This window comes from Lissotriton helveticus, chromosome 3_1 (assembly GCF_964261635.1).
Source record: "Lissotriton helveticus chromosome 3_1, aLisHel1.1, whole genome shotgun sequence".
In the NCBI taxonomy this organism is placed as follows: Eukaryota; Metazoa; Chordata; class Amphibia; order Caudata; family Salamandridae; genus Lissotriton; species Lissotriton helveticus.
This window is the reverse complement of record NC_136061.1, coordinates 896,051,785-896,074,836: the sequence shown is the minus strand read 5'-3', so window position 1 is coordinate 896,074,836 and position 23,052 is coordinate 896,051,785. Positions and strand designations below refer to the sequence as shown.

Genomic DNA, 23,052 nt, shown 5'->3' with positions numbered 1-23,052 from the left:
AATGCTTTGATTGATTGATTGATAATCTCCAAGGTCCATTGTCCAGCCTGCATGCCAAACATCCATGTATGCCATAAACGCGCATCACAGTGACACTCCTGGTCATGGGCCAACAGGGGGCGCACAAACACGTTGTAATCCAGGTCAGCTACTGTTACGTTGGAGAGGCAGACATCCATGGACCACTTGAATATGCACGAGCGACAATGCAACATAGGCTGAACGCAGGTGATGTCCGCAAGGCGGAAGCTCAGCCGGTAACTGAACCGCGAGACGGCCAACGGCAGTGTCCCCAGTACATGCAGCAGACGGGTATGGTACAGGTCAACGTGACTGGATCCGAGCATGTGTTCGGGATGGTCTGCTATGGCGTTAGTGGGCTCTGCTAGAAGCGGCACTGGATTGCCCTGCGCCAGTCCTGTGGATGAAATGGCACAGCCCGGTGCAATGAGCAGTGTCTGTGTGCAACGGTTGCAGGCCTGGGTGGGGTGGGAGTACGTGTGAAGGCCATTTCAAGCATGCCAACTACCACCAAGGACTACTGCATGTGGGATGTGTACATGTTGGTCTCAATTCGGGCAGTGCATAGTGTGGGAGTCGCAAGCAAATGCCATTGTATCTGTCAGGGGGTGCTGGCGACATGCCAGTTCCTGCTCAGAGCTGCAGATGTGCTACCGCTTGATAGTACACACAAAAGACCTTTCATCCCTACAGTAACTTCAGCATCTGCATGCATACAGGAGATGCACAGGGCCTGGCATGGGTGTGGTGGGATGTCTGCGACCTTGGGAACACCGCGACACTGGCCTTTGGGGTGTGCAGCCACGTGAGTGTAGGCCAATTGACCAGACAGGGCGAACATGGCTGGCTGGGATCGCACTGCAAATGAGGCCAGGCAAATGACTCATGCATCTGCAGGGCTGATACACATAACACTTGGCATGCATGTGCCAAGACCCCAAGTGGTTTTGCGCTCCTACATGTCCCCGTACGTGCGGGCCCGCCCTCCTGGTGCATGCTACATTGCAACATCGACTACTGTGGCCCTGGTGGCAACTACACCCCAACACAGAGACACACTTACCGCACTTCCTGCCCAAGGCCAGGCCCGAGCCATGCCCTGCTTCCCCTGCCAATTCTGCACACCCCTGCGCTGACATACGCCGGACCAGCACACGCCGCTTGTGCATGCAGAGGGGTGCGTGCGAAGCTCCATGTCCAGGGTCACTGCCAACGCTGAGGTGACATGGTAACGTCCGCTGAAGACAGCACACTGTGATGTTGCAGGGCCTGTGCCCATCATACTGACACAATGACCACGTAGACACACTTGCTCAGATGGTGTGAATGGCTACTGGCAAGTGCACACAGCCATATTTATTAGCAGACACACATACTGAGTGACACCTATGTTGGATGTGTGTGGGGTGTGTGCACACCAGCCGGCAAGGGCTTCCTGGTGCAGTCAGAAATCAACAACAGTGTACATCACTAAGGACACAACCATTCAAAATGAAAGCCCCCATGACTTGTGCTGCACAGAGTTAGTGGCCCCGGATGCACAGCGGCCTGCACGGGCCTACCACTATGGGACGCTGACTTGCGGGGCACTGGGGCAAGGTCACGAATGCAGAGCAGTTTTCTGTAGATGTAAAAGGAGCATGTCGCGGTGTGTCTCTGTGGACAGTGGAAGGTGTACCCCCAGGGCATGATGCAGATGTCGGACACCAAGTGCGGTCTAGCCTGATGAAGATGCAGGAAACCACCAGGCCATGGATTTAGACGCCACCAAGGTCCAACCATATAGTGCCCATGACTCATTGCACACAGAGTTAGTGGCACCAGTGCTGTTAGGGGATGGCGCCTTCGATGAGGCATGTCCAATGGAGTGGACTCCTCCACATCTTACCCAAGACACAGTTCCACATGTCTGACCTACTGGACCGCAGGGTAGGCCTGAGGCAGCGGTCAGCACGTGCCATTCAACGAGTGTCGCCGGCTTTGGTTGGATGGCCCCACCAGCCTGCGTAGTTAAGGGTCAGTGGCACCACGGGACACGGACTTGCGGTGAACAGGTCAGTCGTTGATAGTGTTTGAACACCTCTGTGACTCTGATCCGGCTTTCGTCTGGACTGAGCCGCATCTTCCTCTTACTCCTCTCTGTGCATTCACTGGTGTGGACTCATTCATGATTTGCGACTAAGTGCTAGATGTGGGACCAACTGGTCCGCAGGGTAGGCCTGAGCTCTCATCCACGTGTGACCGGCTGGCATTGAACAGGGTTAGTGGCACCTCGTGTGGCCGGTTGGCATTGAACAGGGTTAATGGCACCTCGTGTGGCCGGCTGGCGTTAAATAGGGTTTGTGGCACCTCGTGTGGCTGGCCTGCCATATGGAATTATGCCTCACTGATCGAAGGGGGTCTGGTGCTGTGGCCGCTGGCACGGACTTGGGGTCACTGCCATTCAGGACTCAGGGCACAGTTACACATGTGGGACCAATTGGGCTGATGCAGAGGTTGCAGGACTGGTGCTTGGAGCTTGCACAGGCACGTGGTGGGCCCTCTTTGACACACGCCAGTGTAGGCAGGTGAGTGGAGCCACGTTGGTGCTTTGGGGCAGGCATGATGGGTCTGGGGACCGGCGGTCCGGGGTGCAGCAGGCGCTCAGGGATGCAGGCCCTGCCGCACTCGGTGCAGGACTTGTGGCGGGCTGAGAGGCACCGCCCTTGGCTGAGTCGTGCTCCATTCTGAATGAGAACCAAGTCCAGTGCGACAGGCTTTTTGTTCACCCCTCCGCAGGTCTGGCATGCGCAGGTCCAACCCACTACGCACGCGCATGCAGGGGGGACGTAAAGTGCGACATTTCCACATTCTGCCCCACCACCTGTGGGGACATGGTAGCGTCCACTGGCCACTACACTCCATGCACCAGCAGTTGTTCGCCACATGGCCATTTGCGTGGTTTGCACTCTGTGGTCTGTCCGGCACCTCCACGCCACACCTGGCATTGGGAAAGGTTCACTTTCCTTAGACACTTGCCGCTCTCGCACATGCCTGCTCCATGCCTCTCCTCACATCCTGCTATTGTGCGACTGTGGTGCCATGCTATGTGGGCTGGTCGGTTGGCATGTTGTGTGTCCTATTGGATGTAGTTGTGCTGCCTGCCCATTGGCAGTGTCGTGAGTTGCATGACTGTGGGCGGCAGGTGCGTTTTCAGGTGGGTCCACTGTCTTTGTGTACACTGCCTCTTTGATGTTCCCGGGGGGGGGGTGGAGGATGGGTCCTGCGGGTGGTGGCGGGCCTGGAGTAGTTGCGGTGGGTGTTGTGGCCCTCATGGGTATGCGCGGTGCATGGTCATTGTCTCCATGGCATCTGTGGGTCTTCAGGTGTGGCTCTTTGGTGGGCTCCCTTTTATACTACTACCGCGACTTATCGCCTGTTTTTGTTTCGCATCGCAGATCTGGCAGTTCGTTGTGAAAGTTGTGTTGTGTTTTTTTCGTGTGCTTTTGCACGGGAGCGCCTACTCTGCATCTCATGAGGGTTAGTCGCTGGTGTCCACTGTGGAGATAAATTTTAGGGCAGTTATCGTGGGAATACAGGCGATGTCTGCAGTTTGCACCAGCTTGTGAATGGGGTATTATATCTATCTCCACTTTTGATGCGTTATGGTGGGCATAATTCGGGGTTGAGTCCTAGTGAATATCCCCCTCGGATGGATGAAAGTTGATTTGTACATTCGGGGATTTGATCCTGTGACCTGCAGATCACAAAGCTGCCTGTGGGGAGTGTTTAACACCAAGAGCCATGTTGCAGGGATAAATTAACTGTGTATTTAGATAGGCCAAAGAGCTAAACGTCCACAGCTGACAACAAAACCAAACAAATATTATAGAAATGATCGAGAGAACGCGTCCTAAACTATGAGAATATGATGATCGCAGCACTGCCACCCTTCTTTGGCTCATGTGCACCAATATAAGGTGAGATCTACTTAATGCAACTCTTACCACTCCTACCCCTAAAGTAACAGTCTTTCCTATATTGCTAGAAAAAGTCATCTCTGCAAGAGACAACAAGCAAATCCAGGCGTTTTTTGTCCTCATTGTCTCAGTAACTACGCTGTTACTTGAGTCTTCTCTCTGCACAGTGGGCAACGGGTTCACATACAGTCCAACCTACTTAACTTAACTTAGAGAGACTTAGTAGAGATGAAAGAGTGACTGAAGTGCTTAATGTAAGATCACTGAGAATACATGTGGCAGCATTTCAATTATTCGTGTTGCTTTTTGTCCAATTAAAGAAGAAGACCAAACGTATGCACGGCAATTCATCCCTCAGTAAAAAGGAAGTGTGGCCTAAATGGGTATACCACCTCCTCCCCTCCCCCCCCCCAATATTAGCGACTCCTAGAATTGCAAAATAGAGAGTCTTTCCTTAAACATAGTCTTTACTTGACAGTTTCTTAAACAGAATACATTACACCCGTCAGGTCCTTATATAGCTTCAACAATAGTCACAAATGTTTTTTGTGTGCTGGATTCATTCCAGACTTTTACCCTTTTAAAAGTAATTTAATTACATATGTGTTCAAGAAAGCGTGAAGACAGTTACGTGTCCAGTGTGTAGCTGCTCCTATCATCCTATGCCTTTAGTGGTATTTCGGGCCCTGCAGTGCTTAAATTGTAAACCATTAAGTTCCAGGGCACCAGTATTTCCCACAGGTCCACTGCAGCAGGCACTACCCACATGTCACTTTAAATTTCAGGTTTAAGTCCTAAGTCCTAAGTTAATAATGTTTAGTACATATAATAAATAGCTAAATGTTTTACTAAAGAACTCTACTAAAAACATGTACACACAGCGCCTTTGTGTGGTGGACTCTCATAAGTACTTGCCGGAGTTTACAAATAAGTGTTGGTACTGGGCACGGCAAACACTGCCACAAATTAAAGTACCGAGGTCCTGTGCTATTACCCATACCTTTCCTATCTCCTCATCTGCCCGTTCTCCTTTATTGCCTCAGTTTCTCAATTGCAGTGTCCGTGTTGACTATTGGAATGCTTACAAGTGCCCCTTTTGCAGCATTTAGCAATATACAAATAATCAAATTAACGTGACGTTTCAACAACTATGAATGACACTTTCTGGTAAGCAAAATCAAGCAATAAGGGTGAGGGAAGCATATAAATATCAGAAATAACCCCCATTTCGACAAAGAGAAACTCTAAGAAGATTTTAAAATGACTGCAAAGAACCAGCTATGGAATGGCACTAACCCAGAACTCACGAACCACCGCAGACGGCAGTACAGGCAACGGCACGTCTCAGGAGAGTGAGGTGCACACATTACAGCCAGCCAGGATGCTGTTTATTTCAAAAACCGTACGGTTTAATCAACCTTAATAAAAATGATAACTGAGGAGTGCTGCTCAGAGGTGTCGGCCCCGGTTGGCTCGCCACACCTGCCCCGCCCCTCAGCACCAGATCACACCAGCAGGCTCCAGCTGTCACATTCACCTGCGGCACCTGCCCCGCCCCTCAGCACCAGATCACACCAGCAGGCTCCAGCTGTCACATTCACCTGCGGCACCCTCGTGTGCGCCCAGGCAGTTCTATGCGGAATGGACGCATGGAAGCGGGGATGCTGGGTGGGGTGAGGGAGAGTGTTGAGGTTTCTCTGATATTTTTGGAGGGCATGGGGGAAAGATTCCAGATGAAGGCAGGTGTCTAATATAGGGTCCTTTACTTCCTGTGGCACTGCAGATCACTGCAGTTTATCTGCTGTGAAGTGGCGGCGAGGCAGCATGCCATTTGTGGAGTTAAGTGCTAAGTGCAGACCACTTCAACCCTGTGGTGCCTATTACCTGCTGAGTGTGTGAGTATATCCCCTAACTTGTTCTCCCGGCTTGCTCTGTGAGAATTCAAGAACAAATCGACTGGGGGAGATAGTATTGGCCCACGTGGAGCGAGATTAGGTTTCAAGGTGGGGGCGTGGTTTCCCTTAGCTGCTGCCGGAGTAGGCTCACTCTCTCAATCCTGTGTGCTGCTGTCTTCAGAGTCGGTTGCAGCTGTGCAGCACTCCTCCAGGGGTCGATGACTCCTCGCCAAACGTGCCACGGCATGCATTCTGAGATGTGGCTGCTGGACTGCAGCTCAGTGCTGCCGTAAGACACCACCAATCCCATGGCGTTCTGGACTTAGACGGGACAGATGCGGGTCAAAAGACTATCACATTATTAAGTGACTGCCACGTAGCGCGCTCGTATCGCGCCGGTCTGCCAATGTATAAAAAGAGCGAGCCTCTTGATAGAAGCTGTTGGCGATATTTTTAACGCTGACTGTGACCTGCCATCACGTTATGAGTCCCACAGTGTCTCACAGTGTGTCCCATAATTAAGCTCAATGGATAGCCGGGTTCGAGGGGAAGTGAAAAAACCTTGTTACATTGTAGCCTCTGCTCTTAGCCTGCCTAAGCCAACCCAGTCACGAGCAGAGACAGCCTCCCCAAGTCTGCGCAAGTATTGCAGATCGTGGCTGCAACCTGGATTACAGCTTCAAACAGAGACCTAATAGCACTCTGGCTTGATACTGAGGTGCTATAAATGCGTGACTTTCCATTTCAGTGCGGTTATGCGGACCACTGCACTGAAATGAGTTAGTCTAACACCTGAGGCGTGGCACTTGGCAGAGCTGAACTACCTTTCAATAGGGTTTTTGTTTTTTAAAAATCACCCTCAAACTTTTGCATGGATTCAGATTTTAACCCTTTGTAAGGGTTACAAAGTTTTGACTTCTCTATTAAGCTTTTTTCTGCATTTACCATTTCTAGCCTCTTAGGGCCAGATGTAGGTCGGTCGGTAACGGCCGAAAATCGGTATTTTCGCCCGTTACCGACAGGTATTTCAGAAATGGTATGTAGGGGCATTAATTTACAGAATCGGTAAAATTCGGTAATTAAAAATCGGTAAATCTATTTTACCTACATCTGGGCCTAAATTCCTAACAGAATCCATCCAAAGTCTAATGTGACCCGATGATTCACACTACTTGATTATTATTGAATTATAAATTTCCCTGGAAAATTCATGTTGAATTATCCCTCTGCATCTTTATATGTTGTTCACCTTTTTTTCAAGGCAGAATTGCATTGTTGTTGGGAAGAACACGGTTTTCTTCAAACCAGATCCATCACCAAAATAATTTTTTTCTTCAAAACAAGGATAGAGGAATACAAACATTGTTAAAAATTCTTCTTTTTGCACAGAAATCCCCAGGCCAAATGCCTGCAAACCCAATGAAATTTGCACAGGCTGCACTAGGCATTTGTGAATGGTGCAAAACAAAATTTGCATCTTTTCTCATCTCTGCCTTTTCCATAATTAGTCATGATTCTCAATGGTTTTATCAGGTGCGAAGGTGTGTGTTAAATGTTGCTCTAATGAAGTAATTGTGCCCCCTAAAATCGTGCCTTGGTGGGTTATGCTTAACTTCCTCACTTTGCTAAAACAAATCATTTTCACATTTCTAATAGTGGTCAATTTCCATTTCCTTCAGTTCAGAATGCGAATCCTAAGTTTCTAACAGAATTCTTGTGTTGATCAATGCATTCAGAGCCTGTTTTGGATTAAGATCCTTCGCCCAGAGAACACTATGCGCATCTACGTCCTGTCGCCAAATCATTTAGGAGTCAGGCTCGGTGGAAATGGGATTTGATAACGACAGGGCAATTACTAGGGAGAAGCAAAAGAACTACAGCTAACCCCTCATTTGGTATTTCTGTGCACTGTAATTAATTTGAATACTAAATCAATGGAGACGCCGCCGCGGGAATAAATAGAGTAGTCCGTCAAGGTCAATGAACAATTCACAGCAGAAGCTGTTAAATACCATGTCTGGATGGGAGTCCAGTGGTTTTAATTGCAGGCAGACAGGGCCCATTAACCAAGTCACATAGACAGCAGGATATTATTCTGCATGGGTGGTCGCCTTTTTTCATTAGGAGCATAATGGCTTCCATTGCGGATTCTTGTGAAGTCGTTATTGTGGCCAGGTCTGTAGCTTGTTGGTGGAAATTGAGACTTACTGTTTAGGACAGCGCAGGATGGACTGCCGGTTATAATTGATTGATTCTACGTTGATTCAGGGTGATAGTGACGTTGATTCAGGGTGATAGTGACATTGATTCAGGGTGATAGTGATCAAATGAACATCACATCTGGTCGCTTGCTTGGCGGCCTACATTAAATGCGTTGGTGATTTTACCCAATCTGCAGTGGCTCTTTTCAAGTATAAGTGGGTCTAGGTCCAGCTCCTCCTCCATTCTGCCAGTGGTGGCCCATCCATGCACACCTGACCTCCCCATGGTTTGTGGCTCTCTCAGAGGAATACACAAAGCCCTCCCAGTCGTGTGACCCAGAGATAGGCTGCAGGCACCAAATGGCATACAAAGAACCAAAGAATGGCATTGCAGTTTTAACTTAATGGCCTCTTTGATGGTAGTCTTTAAGGGACAAATAGAAATGGAGTCAACATGAAGGTTTAACTTGCTCTATCAGCCAAAGAGAAGAAACCTTCAAGCAATGTATGGGTAATTTCAGGAAGTGTGGGGAGTCTGTAGGCAATGTTTGGCAGGTTTCTACAACAAAACATTAGTTTCGAGCTCAACTGGATTAAAAGTTAGTAAAAGAAGTGCCATATGTAGCCCAATGCAGTGTCAGACTCCTCCTAAAAATGATCAAGTTACTGCTACTATTCCATTGTTGAATGATGTAGTTAGATATTTAGGTATTAAAACAGCACTAATAAGATGAAACCTTAGATCAGACAGTATTAATGCCCCCATATGATGGGCTGGGGAAGGGTGTTTGCCTGCAACTTGAAATAAATCCTGACATATTTAAATTTAATTTAGAGAAGGGGAGGAGTGGCCCTGGAAGGTTGGGGGGGGGGGGAGGGGATTTGGCCGATGACCACGAGGGGAATTAAATAAATAATACATTTTCCCTCGTCATCATCTGTCACATCCCCCCCACCCCGGCCCCACTGCCCTTCCCTGCACTGGCCGCAGCTGGAAAAAGGTGAATTGATGATTCCATCTTTATCTTGAACAATTTGGGTTTCATTATTCATGCAAATCCATGTCAAATAACAGACCGTGTTCTCAAAACAAAGCAGTTCTTACAAGAGGGTCGTCCGAGTACAGAAAAATCTCGAATATTCTATTTCTATTTCAGAAGTCTTATGTCGTGAATCCTACATTGTTTCTAGCCAGACACTTGCAACACATATATACGATGTTGTTTCTCAACAGAAACAGGTGCTTCTAGATTTCCAAAGTGTAGACACAAGAGCAGAGTTAAACCAAATCTAAAGACCACTTATAAAGCATAACTGGGAAACAGACAAATATTGTCTGCTGAGTACAGCATTGATTGTTTTACACAACCTATTTAACTCTAGAAGGTAGAAGGGGCAATGTTGATGAAATAGTGTTCCTATGCTTCATTGCAGGGTAAAACCATTATTTGTTGCTGAGTAACCTTTTCAATAGGACCCGATGAATGTGTGTATTTTTGTTTCTCAACAAATCCTTGGACTTCGCATAGCCTTGGGCTCTTTATTGTAACAGTGTTTGTGAAAATGACAAACTAAGACAAATAATGTCTTTGTGTGGCAGAGTTTAGTCAACACATCTGCAAAATGTGGCCCTCCCCTGCCACATTATTCAACTAGTTCTATTTATTGATTACAGGCACTCAAAAGAATGAAAGGGATGTAGGACAATGTAGTGATGCATGCTGATGAAGTTGGGAATCCTCCAGGCCATAGATACTCACAAACATTTTCCCAGGGGCCATAAAGTATGGTCTGTGGTGAGCCCGAGGGCCGCTTGATGCTAACAGAATGGAAGTGGGGCTTTGTGGGTGGTTAACTGATGCAGGATACTTAATTTTCTTCTTTTCCTTTACTTGAGTTAGCTTGGAAATTAAAGCTTCCCCTTTTATTTAACATCTTTCTGAATGTCAGGTCGCTCTGATGTAAACAGCAGCCCAGTGCTGCTGTCAACCGGGTGCCGCGTATGAAGGTTAGTAGGGCCGGTGGTGGCCTCCGGGCCATAGTTTGAGTATCACTGCTCCAGGCAGTGTGGGTGATGTTACAAGAAGTGTGCAGCATCTTGCTAGCAACACGAGGAAGTTTGTAAGTAGATAGGGAAGCCTCTGGCAGTGCTGGAATACTACAGGAAGAGAAGAGAGTTGTCGAGGTAGTTTTTTGTAGCTGGCAGCCATGGGTTGAAGGTTACTGGGTGGGCACATAAGCAGTGAGGAGTCGTCATTATAGTACAAAAGATTTGCAGGAAATATGGGGGAAATTGACGATGGAGTGGAAGCTTACTGGTGGTATGGAGCCCGCAGGCACCGTGGAAGGTTTTCATGAAGTGTAGATTGCTTACAGGTAGTAAGTACAAGGCAGTAGACACTTTGGCAAAGTGGCTTCGTACTACATTAATACCACAGTAGGCAGCTGTCTCGCTACACCACTATAAATTAGCACAGGGTGGTGCTAAATATGTGCTAAATAATGTGCTAAATAATGCCTTGTTGCTAGAAGAAAATAAGCTACTAGATGCTAAAATATTATTTTGCCTGGGGCTCAAAAACTCACTGTACTGCAGGTGGCAAAGCTTGAAGGCTGTGTGGTTATGCTTGTAGAAAGTGTGGGAGAGTTTTCTGGCATACACAACGTGACTGCAGGCAGTGAAACCTTGGGGAACGATTTTTACTGTCTGCTTGAGTGGGTATCTTTCTTTACAATACAGTGATAAACACTAGTTCCTCCTGTTGTTTCTTGTAATACATTATTTCTCTTTTACCTTTGGGTATAAATCATTTAAACCTAAACTGTTCCATTTGAACTTTATCCTAACATTACATGTCCTCGATATTTCTTTGCACGCTACCTTCGTGCAAGGTTTTCTTGCTCTATCATGAGTGAATATTTCTACATGAAAGAAGTACTGATTGATTTCATCCTGCATGCTACTGACATCTTTACACCCACCCACTTACCATTTACCATTATAATAACAGGATCAATATGGGTTTCGGTCTCACCTCTTTTGAACTGGGGTGACATATTTACAAACATTTTGCACCGGGTTTGCTCCACAAAAGTGATGCAAACCTCCATGATATCATACACCTCATCACCTATCACACATTTGATGCACTCTTCATCATAGAAACATAATTCTCTATCATATTCTCACACATCCTAGACATCACAGTTCCCACAGGCAACCATTGTGTGAAACAAACATGTAAAAAAGAAAGCGGCCTCGCTGTCATCCATAAGTTCTGTTCTTGCACCCTAATCAAGCGAGACTCAACTCCATGGAGCTCCTCACATGCTACTTGCTCTCTTTTCAACTCAATCCGCATACTTTAGTATCAACCACAGGCTGCTAGGGCAGAAAAAAAAAATATTGACAAATTCTCAGATCTCCTCACCATCTCAACCATCCAGCATGCCCACATAACCCTAACTGATGTCAGGCTCCCAGACAACACACACGCAAAAAAACAAGACACCCTGCTCAAAGAGGTACAGATGTAAACCTACCAATACACTGCAAATCAACAGCCTCAACCTCATCTTGTCTGCATCACCAACAACCCAGTGCAAACCATCATCTTACATATACAATTTGTAGCTGAAACCTTCAGCACTCAAGAAATTCAAAGACCATGTCAACAAAAAATCCTCCCTGCCCAGATAGGAAAGAAAATGGACGAGAAACAGAGCCCCCACAGTCTTCATTCTACCAAGGTTCTGTCATGCAACACACTGACAACACATCAAATCAGCCAAAAGCAAAGTATAATACCAACACCATCAATGAAGTTGCTAACAAAAGCAGAATGCTCTTCAAGACAATCAAGCACAACATAAACCCCCTGCCTGACCCTCCTATCCTACACACAATAGGCAAGTGCAATGCAACGAATCTCCTATTCAGTGACAAAATACAGAAAACCCAACAGCACGTTGACAACACCACACCTGCTTCTCCTTTAAGACCCACCCTGACTTGTAGCATTCTGCAATTATTATCCTTCTATGTCCAATATCTTGTAGATCTTGCCAACATACTCAATCCCCTCGATGCCATCTTCTATTAAGAATATGTCTCACGTGTACCTCATCTTTCACTCCTGCTCTCCACTGTCAATGCCACCCTCATTCAAGGCATCTTCCCTGAAGCTCCCAAGACTGGCCAGATTCTCCCACTTCTGCAGAAACATACAATAGACCATAATGCTTCATGGAGTACCGGCTTGTCAGATGATCCGTAGAACCTGCGGATCTCACCACCAACCTCAGTCTCAAGAAAAACATTGCCAAAACAATAAAGACCACCCCATCATACCAGATAGCTCTACTGAAGAAAGTGAAACCACTCCACCCAAAAAGCAACTTCAGAACGAATAGTTTCTTACCTGTCGGTGTAGTTTTGCAGCTTGAAGATCTTTCTGTGCATAGATTTTGTAGCGGTTGGGTGGAAGATGAGCGTTGGTTGCTAAAAATATGTTGAAGCACTTTTTGTCCCACTTGTGCTTCCTTGTTCATCTGAACATCCACGCAGTAGTGCTTCGTGAAAGTGTGTACTGAAGCCCATGTTGCCGCCAGGCATATGTCCTGGATTGGTGTGTTGGCCAGGAAGGCAATTGTTGCTCCTTTCTTCCTGGTGGAGTGGGCTCGTGCCCCTCCTGTTAGCTCCTGGCCAGCTTGCTTGTGGCAGAACTGAATTGTCTGTGCGATCCATCGTGCTATGGTGTTTTTCGTAACTGGTTTGCCCATGTAACTGTTAGCGAAGGACACGAAGAACTGTTTCGTCTTCCTGTGGCCCTTCGTTCTTTCAATGTAGTGCATCACAGCCCTTCTTGCGTCTAGGGTGTGGAGCGACCTCTCTGCGCTTGTAGTGGGGTTTTGGAAGAAGCTAGGGATCTGAATACTCTGATTCATGTGGAACCTTGACACCACCTTTGGCATGAAGTGTGGGTCAGTTCTCATCACGACCCTGTCACTGTGTATCTGGATGTAGGGTTCCTGCAGTGTGAGTGCCTGCAGTTCGCTCACCCTTCGTAGTGAGGTGATCGCCACCAGGAAGGCCGTCTTCATTGTCAACATTTGCAGTGATGCTTTGTGGATGGGTTCGAAGGGTGCTTTCATGAGCGCCGTCAGTACCACGTTTAAGTTCCAGGCCGGTGGCGGCATTCTCTTTGGCGGCGCTATTCTTTTAGCCCCTTCCAGGAATCTTTTCACGACTTGAGATGTGAAGAAGCTTCTCCCTGTTTCTCCTCTTGTGTATGCCACAATCGCTGCTAGGTGCACTCTCAGTGAGGATGAGCTTAGCTTTGCCTTGATTAGGTGTGTGAGGTACCTTAGCACCGTGGACTCCTTGGTCAGTCTCCTTTGGAGTTGTTTCTTGCAACACCATTGAGTGAATCTTTTCCACTTTTCCCCATAGCACTTGCGTGTGCTGGGCCTTCTTGCCTCTCGCAGCACCCGCAGGGTGCTCTCTGGTAGTTTCAGGTGTGCAAATTCTAAGTCCTCAGGAGCCAGGCTGAGAGGTTGAGGCTCTCTGGCTCTGGGTGTAGGATTCCTCAGTTTTCCATGGAGAGTAGGTCTCTTCTTTTTGAGAACCTGTGGGGAGGCCCCTGCACCATCTCCATTATCTGAGAATACCACGTCTGTCTGGCCCATTGTGGTGCCACAAGGATGAGCGTCATGTTGCTCTTCATGCATTTGTTGAGTACCCTGGGGATCAGTGGTATCGGGGGAAAAGCGTAGGCAAATGTTTTTGACCAGCTTATCCATAGGGCATTCCCCTGGGACCGTGTCTCTGGTTGCCTGGATGCAAAGTATTGGCATTTTGAATTCCGGTGTGTTGCAAATAGGTCTATTGTTGGGGTGCCCCACTTCCTGAACAGACTCTCTGTTTCCTGACTGTTGAGTTCCCACTCGTGGGATGCTGAAGTCTGCCTGCTGAGCCAATCCGCTTCCACATTGTCCTTCCCTGGCAGGTGTATGGCTAGCAGGTCTATTTTTAGTGGTATGGCCCATTTCCAGATCTCTTGTGCCAAGTTTGACAGCGGGAACGATTGAGTTCCCCCCTGTTTGTTTATGTAAAACATCGTTGTGGTGTTGTCTGTTTGTATTAGCACCTTCCGGTTGTGTAGGTGTTTCTGAAAGGCCTTGAGGGCTAGCAACACAGTTTTCAGTTCCAGGTAGTTGATGTGCCTGACTGCATCTGTAGGGCTCCACAGACCCCTCACTCTGAGCCTGTTCATGTGTGCGCCCCACCCCTTCTGTGATGCGTCTGTGGTGATGGTCACCGTTGGGTCCGGTGGTGTTAGAGGTTTCCCTTCCGTTTTTCTCTCCTTGGTCCACCACCTTATCTGTTCCTGCACCCTGCGCGTTACAACCACTAGATCCTCCCAACTTCCTGTAGCTTGTGACCATTGTTGTTGCAGCCACTCTTGGAGTGGTCTCATTTGTAGGCGTGCATTGGGGACCAGATGGATGCATGATGCCATCATCCCCAAGATCTTGCTCACAGTCCTCACTGTCAGAGATCGCCCCTTCTGGTAGTGACGTTTCTCCCTCAGTAGGCTGAGCGTTCTCTTTTCGCTCGGTAAGACTCTGCATTGTATGGTGTCGATCTGGGCTCCCAGGAAGATCTTCACCTGCTCTGGTTCCATCGAGCTTTTGCCCCAGTGTATGGAGAAACCCAGGTTTGCTAGCGTTCCTGTCACCTGTTCTGCATGCTCTTTGCATGTCCTGTAGCAGTTTGCCTTCACCAGCCAGTCGTCGAGGTAGGGGTACACGTGTATCCCCTTTCTCCTTAGGTGCGCGGCCACTGCCGCAAGGCATTTGGTGAACACCCTTGGTGCGGACTTTAGGCCGAAAGCTAGGGTCGTGAATTGGTAGTGATCCTTGTTTACAGTGAACCTTAGCATGTGCTTGTGCTGCTTGTTCATGGGGATGTGCAGGTATGCATCTTTGAGGTCTATGGTAGACAAGAAGTCCCCTGCTTTTATCTGAGGAATGACCTCTTGTAGGGACGTCATTTTGAATTTTTGAGTTTTGACGTATTTGTTCAGGAACCGTAGATCCAGGATGGGTCTTAGGCTTTCGTCCACCTTTGGCACTAGGAAGTAGTTTGAGTACACTCCCATGTTCCGTTCTTTGAAGGGGACCCGTTCTATGGCCGCTTTGAGGAGGAGTTCTTGGGCTTCCTCTTGCAGTAGTTGCAGCTCTCTTCCTGAGTGCTGTCTTTTCTTTGGTTTTCTGTTTGGTGGCCTTTTTTCCAACTCTATGCAGTACCCGAACTGCATAATATTGAGTATCCACTTGTCTGTTGTTATTTTTCTCCAAATCTCAATCTTCCTCCTACCGGAGTTGCATGTTCCTTTGTGTCTTGTCTGTGTAGCCCTCTCCTCTTTGTTTTCCCGTGCTCCTCCCCCGGAGGGTGTGGGTGGTAGAGCACCTTCTCTCGTGTGAAGTCACTTAGAGGGGGGCTGTTCGCCGCCTCTTCTTCTCTGGCCCCGTCCATTTCCTCTCGATCGAAAGGACTGGCCCCTGCCTTGGTAGTTCCAGTTTTGCCTCTGCTGCCCCTGGTGGCCTTGGCTGTCACTCTGTTGCCCCTGCTGGAAACTCTGGTGAGAATCTCCACGCTGGCTTCCACCTCTGCCGTTCGGCCTCCGCGACGGAGTGCCCCTTCTCATCCCTCTGAACTGCAGGGCTCCCATGGACCTTGCCGTCTCGTTGTCCTTCTTCAGTTGGGTGAGCTTATCATCAACTGGGGCTCCGAACAATGTTTCACCGCTGAAGGGTGTGTTCAGGATGTTGTTCTGGACTTCAGCCTTGAATCCTGAGATCCTGAGCCATGCTTGCCTTCTTTCAGTGATGCCTATAGCCATCAGTCTGCTGGATGTTTCTGCCCCGTCCAAGGCTGTCTTCAGGCATGAGTTGGCGATGCTTTTCCCTTCCTCTACCAGGTGTGCCCCTCTGTCACGGTATTGTTCCGGGAGGTGTTTCAGCATTCCTCTCAATCTTCCTGCCCGTTAGGTCCATCCTCCTGCTTTCTTTGTCAGGTGGGGGTCCGGACGTTGTTGGGACGTTTGCCCTTTTCCTGGCCGTTGCAGCGATGATAGAATCCACTGTGACGGAACCCTTGATGTAAGCTGGGTCTTCGGAGGAGAATTTGTACTTCTTCTCGGTCCTTGGCGTTACAGATCTGCATGTAGCCGGCTCCTTGAAGGCCTCCTTTCCCTGGGCCGTGATACTCTTGAGCATGGGCAGGAACTGGCTCCTTGTCTGTATGGGGAGCAGTGTCTCGAGCAGGAAGTCTGCTTTTTCCTTCTCCTCTTCCAGCTTAATTCCATAAGCTGTTGCCGCCTTTCTTACCACCTCATTGTATGCCCCAATGTCATCCGGTGGCGAAGGCCTCGAGGGGTATGTTTCTACCGCCTCCTCTGGGTTTTCGGCCTCGATGTCCTGCCATTCCTGGTCTTGGGCCGTCGAGGAACCTGAACCGTAGCTTGACTGCTGTTCCCCGTAATCCCCCTCTGTGTAGTAGAGGTCCTCCTCCTCTTCGTGCTCCGAAGGTTCCAGAGTTTTCGGCAGCTCTTCGATGTCGAACTCTTCGATCTGCTGTACCTCAGCGACGGTCGGTGCCGGCTTCGGGGGAATCTTGTAACTTTTCATTTTTTCCTCGAAGTCCTTCTTTCTCTGAAGGATGTTCTCCATTTCGGCCTCGAGCCTTCTCTTTTTTCTCTGCATTTCTGCGGCCTGATCGTCGTCGAGTGTTTCGGCCGCCCTTTTCGGCGTCGTCGTCGACGTCGAAGCTTTCTTCGGCTCTTTTTCTTTCTACGTCGAAGTCGAAGTCGAAGGCCCTTTTTCAGGGGCTTGCTTCGATGACCTTTGCTTTTCGCTGGTCTTCTGCCTCCGGGAGTCCTTCTCGGAGGATCCGCTGGGCTCTTTTTCGGAGGATGCAGCTTCGGTCGTCGATTTATTCGGCGCCGGTGCTCCTTTCGAGGCTCTGTGCTCTGACTTTCGGGAGTCTGCCTCAGGTTTTCGAGGCCCTGTGGAAGTTTTCGGGGTCGTAGACTCTCCTGCCTTATCAGGCGTACTCTTATCGGTCTCAGCGACCGTGAAGTCATCTGGTCCTTCGGCGATGTTGTCCTCATCGTCGGTGGAGAGGCCAAGTTCATAGAGCGTCGGGGCTTGGCCCTTGCCCTGCATCGTGTGGTGAGCCGTCCTCTGTCCTTCTCGAATTCGGAGTGTCTTCGGCTTGAAGACGGAGCAGGCGTTGCAGTCTCTGCTTTCGTGGTCAATTGGCAGGCAGAGGTTGCAGACTGGGTGCTGGTCCTTCTGTGCTAACTTGTGGTGGCAGTTCTTGCAGAATTTAAACGGCGTCTTGTACATCCCTGCGCTCAGGGGGCCCCCTGTGAGCGCATTCCTTCAAGGAGGTCGAAGATTTCGAAGTTCTCTCCTTTCTTTGTCGTCTCCTCACTAAAGGTCCTCTTCTGTCGATGTTCTTAGGTCTTCACCTGTGAATTTCTGCTGTATTTTCTTCTTTCCTCCTCCAAAACTTCTGGAGCTTCACGCGACGATCCAGACCCAACGGCGGAAAAAAGAATCTGAAGATGGCGCCCAAGAGTGGTAGCTTCCGCCGGAAGCACGCCGACGTCACCGAAAGGACACCAAATGGTGGGACGTCGACGCCCACCTGGGCTACGACAAAAAAAAGAGAAAAAAGACTACGATTCCGGACCCAACCACCAGATTGCGGAATATGCACAGCATAGTGAATCCAGAAAGATTCACGCTGCAAAACTTCTCTCTTACTTTTGAATCTATATGTTTGAAAATCCATAATCCATGGTCCCCCAGACCTCGCAGTTACCATACTTAGGAGCATCTTACATCCACAGCATCTGGGCCCAAGGAAATATGATCACATCACCCCCATCCCGATGAAACTCCACTGGCATTTCTTACAGTCCGGCACCATCTTCAAAACCAGCTGCACTTGTTACAAAGCCATCACAACATGCAGCCTCATCTACATAACCGACAAGCTCCCCAACCATCTAAGGTAGATCTCGGCACATCCACAGCCAGCATGCTATCAGACTGGAAACAAGAATTGTAAATGAGAAACATCATACATGGTATGATTAATTTTTAAGCATTTTTAAATAGAGCTGTGAAGATACGACGTGAAAGGTGTTAGTAAGTTGTAGACCTTAGGTAAATAAATGTAATCTTTTTAATTTGCACCTTTGCTATTTCAATTGAATTACAGCTTGAACTTCCTACCCTTCTTTATTGTCACTTCATGTTTCAACTGTTGCTAGCAGAAATGCTGAGAAAAAGTTAGAAATATGCCAGATTGTGTTAGATTTGGATTTGTAGCACCAGTACAAAATAAAATATCAACAGCAAGTTACACCATATCAGTTTTTATTTACAATTTGTAGGTCAACATATAGGGGCCTATTATGATTGCGGAATTTCCGCATCCTCCGGGCCGGCGGAAGCCACCGCCGGCCTGGAGGATGCGGAAAAACCGCAGCGGACCCACCAAAGACCCACCGCCACATTAGGATGGCTGGTGGGTCCTGGTTTCCGTCCGCCGCTTTTCCGCCGCGGTTGGCTTACAACCGCGGCGGAAAAGCTCTAATATGGTGGCGGTGTCTCTCAGACACCGTCCGCCATATTAGGATTGCTGCCAAGATATGCTTTTCCGCGGCGGGTTTACCGCCGTTGAAAAGCATACGGATCTTCACTGCAGGGGCCCGTTGCGGGCCCCCTAGGTGAAGGGGGGGTTGGGGGTGCACATGGGGGGTACCTATGGTACCCCCCTGCATTTGTATGCAGAAAGCGGAAGGCACCGCGCGGTGCCTGCCACTTCCTACATACAAATGCAATGCGTGCATTTTTAACATTGCTGCGGGTGCAGCTTGAAGCTACACCCGCCGCAATGTTAAAAATAGAGGATGTGACCGCCAGGGTGGCGGTCACATCCTAATAGCACAGGAGGGAACGCCGCAGCCCATTCGGACGTTCCCTCATCCTCGGTGATCGCGGACGGACTCAAGTCCGTCCGCGATCATAATCGGCCCCTAAGTTGGAAATATGAACTATAGACAAGAGTGAAAATTCAGATAGCACTTCTCATGTAAGACACAATATTGGTTATTTACCAGAAGAAGACTTACTTATCAATGATGTACTTGATGTTATCGTGCACGGTGTTATCATTTCGCCCCTTATACGGCTGTATGTGGAAAGCAACCTTCAAAAGAAAAGAGATTGAGATATGAGTATAGGAAACATACCTTTATTATTTACAAAAATGTGGTGCATTGTGTATGATCCCACTTGCTATATGCGTGCTTGAAAGCATTATGACTTCTTACAGGGGTATCATTTAAAATCGGCATATCAACAAATAGGTACTTTCTTAATGTAGACCAGCCATGCTCAAAGGTTTACAAAAAGCACCACCCACATTCCCATTCACCAATCAAGGTCTATCTTAGGTGCTGTCATAGCAACCACTCCGTATAAAAGGCTGCTATTGGTAGGTCAAGAACAATGGGTGCAGCCCTACTAGAGGACCTCCAGGGAGACAATTCATCAATAGAGCAGTAAGTATTACCTCCAATAACAACCTTGCAAATGTGCTCCATTCCCACAGACCTCAATGCATTTTCTGTTGTCTCCTTTTCTCTTGTGGCCTCTGTCAAAGTTGACCTTTGCACGAGAAGTAACTTCATGGGAAACATCTGATTCTTTCACAACAATCTGAAGTTTGATACATGACCAACATATTTTGCTAATGTACCGGTTGCATATTCTTTCACTCTGTTCTCTTATAATCTTTTTTCTTCCTCAGCCTTTCCTAATACCTATCCTTTTTTCTTTTCTTATTATCTCTATCGTAAGTATAGAGAGATGCTCAACCTAAATAAGTCTTTAAGTATGGACGTCTCTATGTCGATTTTTTTAAAAGCATGCACATATATTAAATATAATCATTCAATTATTACACATAGCCGGCCGCCCTTACACGACAAAGATATTAACACCATTGATGCTACCAATGCGGCGTGGCGTCGACTAGGCCAACTAGCACATAAGCTGCCCCTCTATGCTCCAGCCCTTCCACTGCATCACCACCCTGAAATATCTGTTACCAGGGAGGAGGTGGGTATGGAACTGCTATGCCAGGTGGGAATGGATACAGTAGGTGACCTATACAATAACGGGATACTCAAAACAACACAGGACCTATCGTAGATACAGAATCAGACAGTGTTGTTCCGTTTCACCTACCACAGATTACAGGGAGCAATCAAAAAGTTATATCCCAACTATCCAAATGAGCCAACACAATTAGACACTTTGCAGCTTATATTGACCTCTCCAAACACCACACATTTAGTCTCCCGTCTATACATAGTAGCGCAGAATGAAATAAATCACAACACCTCCAAAGCCATGGAAAGATGGAATGCTGTATTAGACATCCCACTCACAGAGGCAGACTGGAAGACCACTTGCACCCTGATCCAAATTCTAACACCTAATGTCAACTTAAGAATTATTCACTTTAAATATTTGCATCAAGCATATTACACACCGGTGAAGCTTCATAAATATGGTCTAAGATCAGAGGCGAGATGTACGCGATGTGGTTTAGACCAGGCAGATTTCATTCACCTGGCATGGCATTGTTTGAAAATACGCACATATTGGGAGGAGGTCACATCACTCTTGGCAGAAATGGTGGGGATTGAACTTGACTGCAGCATTCGAGTCTGTCTACTGGGGCTCTTAAACGATGTCCGGGCTCTGAAACGAAAGTTTTGTATGGTAGCATTGTTGCTAGCGAAACGTTGAATCTTCATGTGCTGGGAAAGCAAGAATGTGCCCACTACCAAACAATGGATCTGTGATATGTCCCATTGTCAAGACACACTGCGTACATACGAAGAAGAATTACCTGCCCGCTTCAGGCCGAAAGATTATTGGAAGTATTTCACAGACTATTTAAGTAAAACTCCTACTATTTAAGGATATTGATTAACTATGTCCTCCTTTCTCCTTTGCTGTAACATGTGTACCTATGCAAAGTCTATGTTATTGTATTCTTTTATCACCTGGATGATGAATGCGGTAGTGTGATGGTCCGTTTTGTTTTTTTATCGCAATTGTGATGTATACCTTATGAAATTTCAATAAATTTAGCTACTCTCTGTCTTTGTATTTAAAAAAAATACTTTTGTGCATTATTTTGCGCAAGAGGGTTAAAAGATGGTTCCATGTTTAAATATCGAGGTAAAGAATATAGTTTACAAAAATATCGATGTAAAAATATCGAATACAAAAATATTGACTCCCTACACTTAAACAGGTAAGTACAATAATATCGAATTAAAAATATTTAAGTAAAAAATATAGATGTAAAAAATATCGACTTAAAATTACATAGAGCTTATACAAAATATATTAAATAATATTAATATTTTTAATAAAATTAATTACATTTAATATATATTTTAACTAAATATAACACAAAACTTAATTTAGAAAAGATAAACACAAAAATGCGTACATATACATACATATATTTCCTTAAATACATTTTATTAACTATTATCTTTATTTAATTTATAAACTTTTTAAAACGATTATAAAAAATATAAAAAATACATTTCAAAACACAATAATTACAATAACAGGGAAAATATTGGATAGCGAAGGGGTAAAAATTACTATTCCCACTTCAGTGAGTGCAACAGTAGGGAAAGTGTCGGATAGCGGAGGGGTAAAAATTAATATTCCCACTCCGGTGGGAAAAACAGTAGGGAAAGTGTTGGATTGCAGAGGGGTAAAAATTACTATTCCCACTCCAGTGAGTGAAAATCAGGGAAAGTGTTGGATAGCGGAGGGGTAAATATTACTATTCCCACTTCAGTGAATTCAACAGTAGGGAAAGTGTTGCACAGAGGAGGGGTAAAAATTACTGTTCCCACTCCAGTGAGGTTGCATTCTTTTTAAGTACCTTGCTAGTATAGGCCCTTCTTTTATTTCTTCACTACTGCACCCATACGTCCCCTCCCGCAATCTCCGTTCCTCCCATCTGGCCTTACTTCAGGTCCCGACCTTTAAACGCAAAAAACAGGGAGGACTGAGGTTCTCATTTCTTGGCCCGCTTCTTTGGAACGCACTCCCTTTAGGCCTAAGACTTGCCTTTCCTTATACCCGTTTTAGATCCCTTCTTAAAACCCACCTGTTTTGTAATGCCTACAATTAACGCCCTACGGAATGTCTGTCTCCTTATGCTTTAGCGCCAAGAAACCGTTGGGCGTTAGTTGCGCTTTATACATCTTTTTTACATTACATTACAGTGAGTGAAACAGTAGGAAAAGTGTTGGATAGCGGAGGGGTAAAATTTACTATTCCCATTCCAGTGACTGCAACAGTAGGGAAAGTGTTGGATAGCGGAGGGGTAACAATTAATATTCCTACTCCAGTGAGAGCAACAGTAGGGAAAGTGTTGGATAGCGGAGGGGTAAAAATTACTATTCCCACTCCAGTGAGTGAAAATCAGGGAAAGTGTTAAATAGCGGTGGGGTAAAAATTGCTATTCCTACTCCCTTTAATGCAACAGTAGGGAAAGTGTTGCATAGCGGAGGGGTAAATATTACTATTCCCACTCCAGTGAGTGCAACAGTAGGGAGAGTGTTGGATAGCGGAGGGGTAAAAATTACTATTCCCACTCCAGTGAATGCAACAGTAGGGAAAGTGTTGCATAGCGGAGGGTTAAAAATTACTATTCCCACTCCAGTGAGTGCAAATCAGGGAAAGTGTTGGATAACGGAGGGGTAAAAATTACTATTCCCACTCCAGTGAGTCCAATAGTAGGGAACGTGTTGGATAGCCGAGGGGCAAAAATTACTATTCCCACTCCAG

At 46.9% G+C, this 23,052-nt stretch overlaps 1 protein-coding gene across 1 annotated transcript in view; it reads right to left on the bottom strand.

Annotated features, from left to right (window-relative positions):
• Window positions 1-23,052, bottom strand: part of LOC144824779 (glycoprotein endo-alpha-1,2-mannosidase-like protein) — a 259,396-nt gene that overhangs the window by 34,840 nt on the left and 201,504 nt on the right. The window contains exon 4 of the mRNA XM_078683785.1: window positions 19,290-19,366. Within this exon, the coding sequence (XP_078539911.1) occupies window positions 19,290-19,366 (77 nt within the window). The remainder of the gene's footprint in view (window positions 1-19,289; window positions 19,367-23,052) is intronic.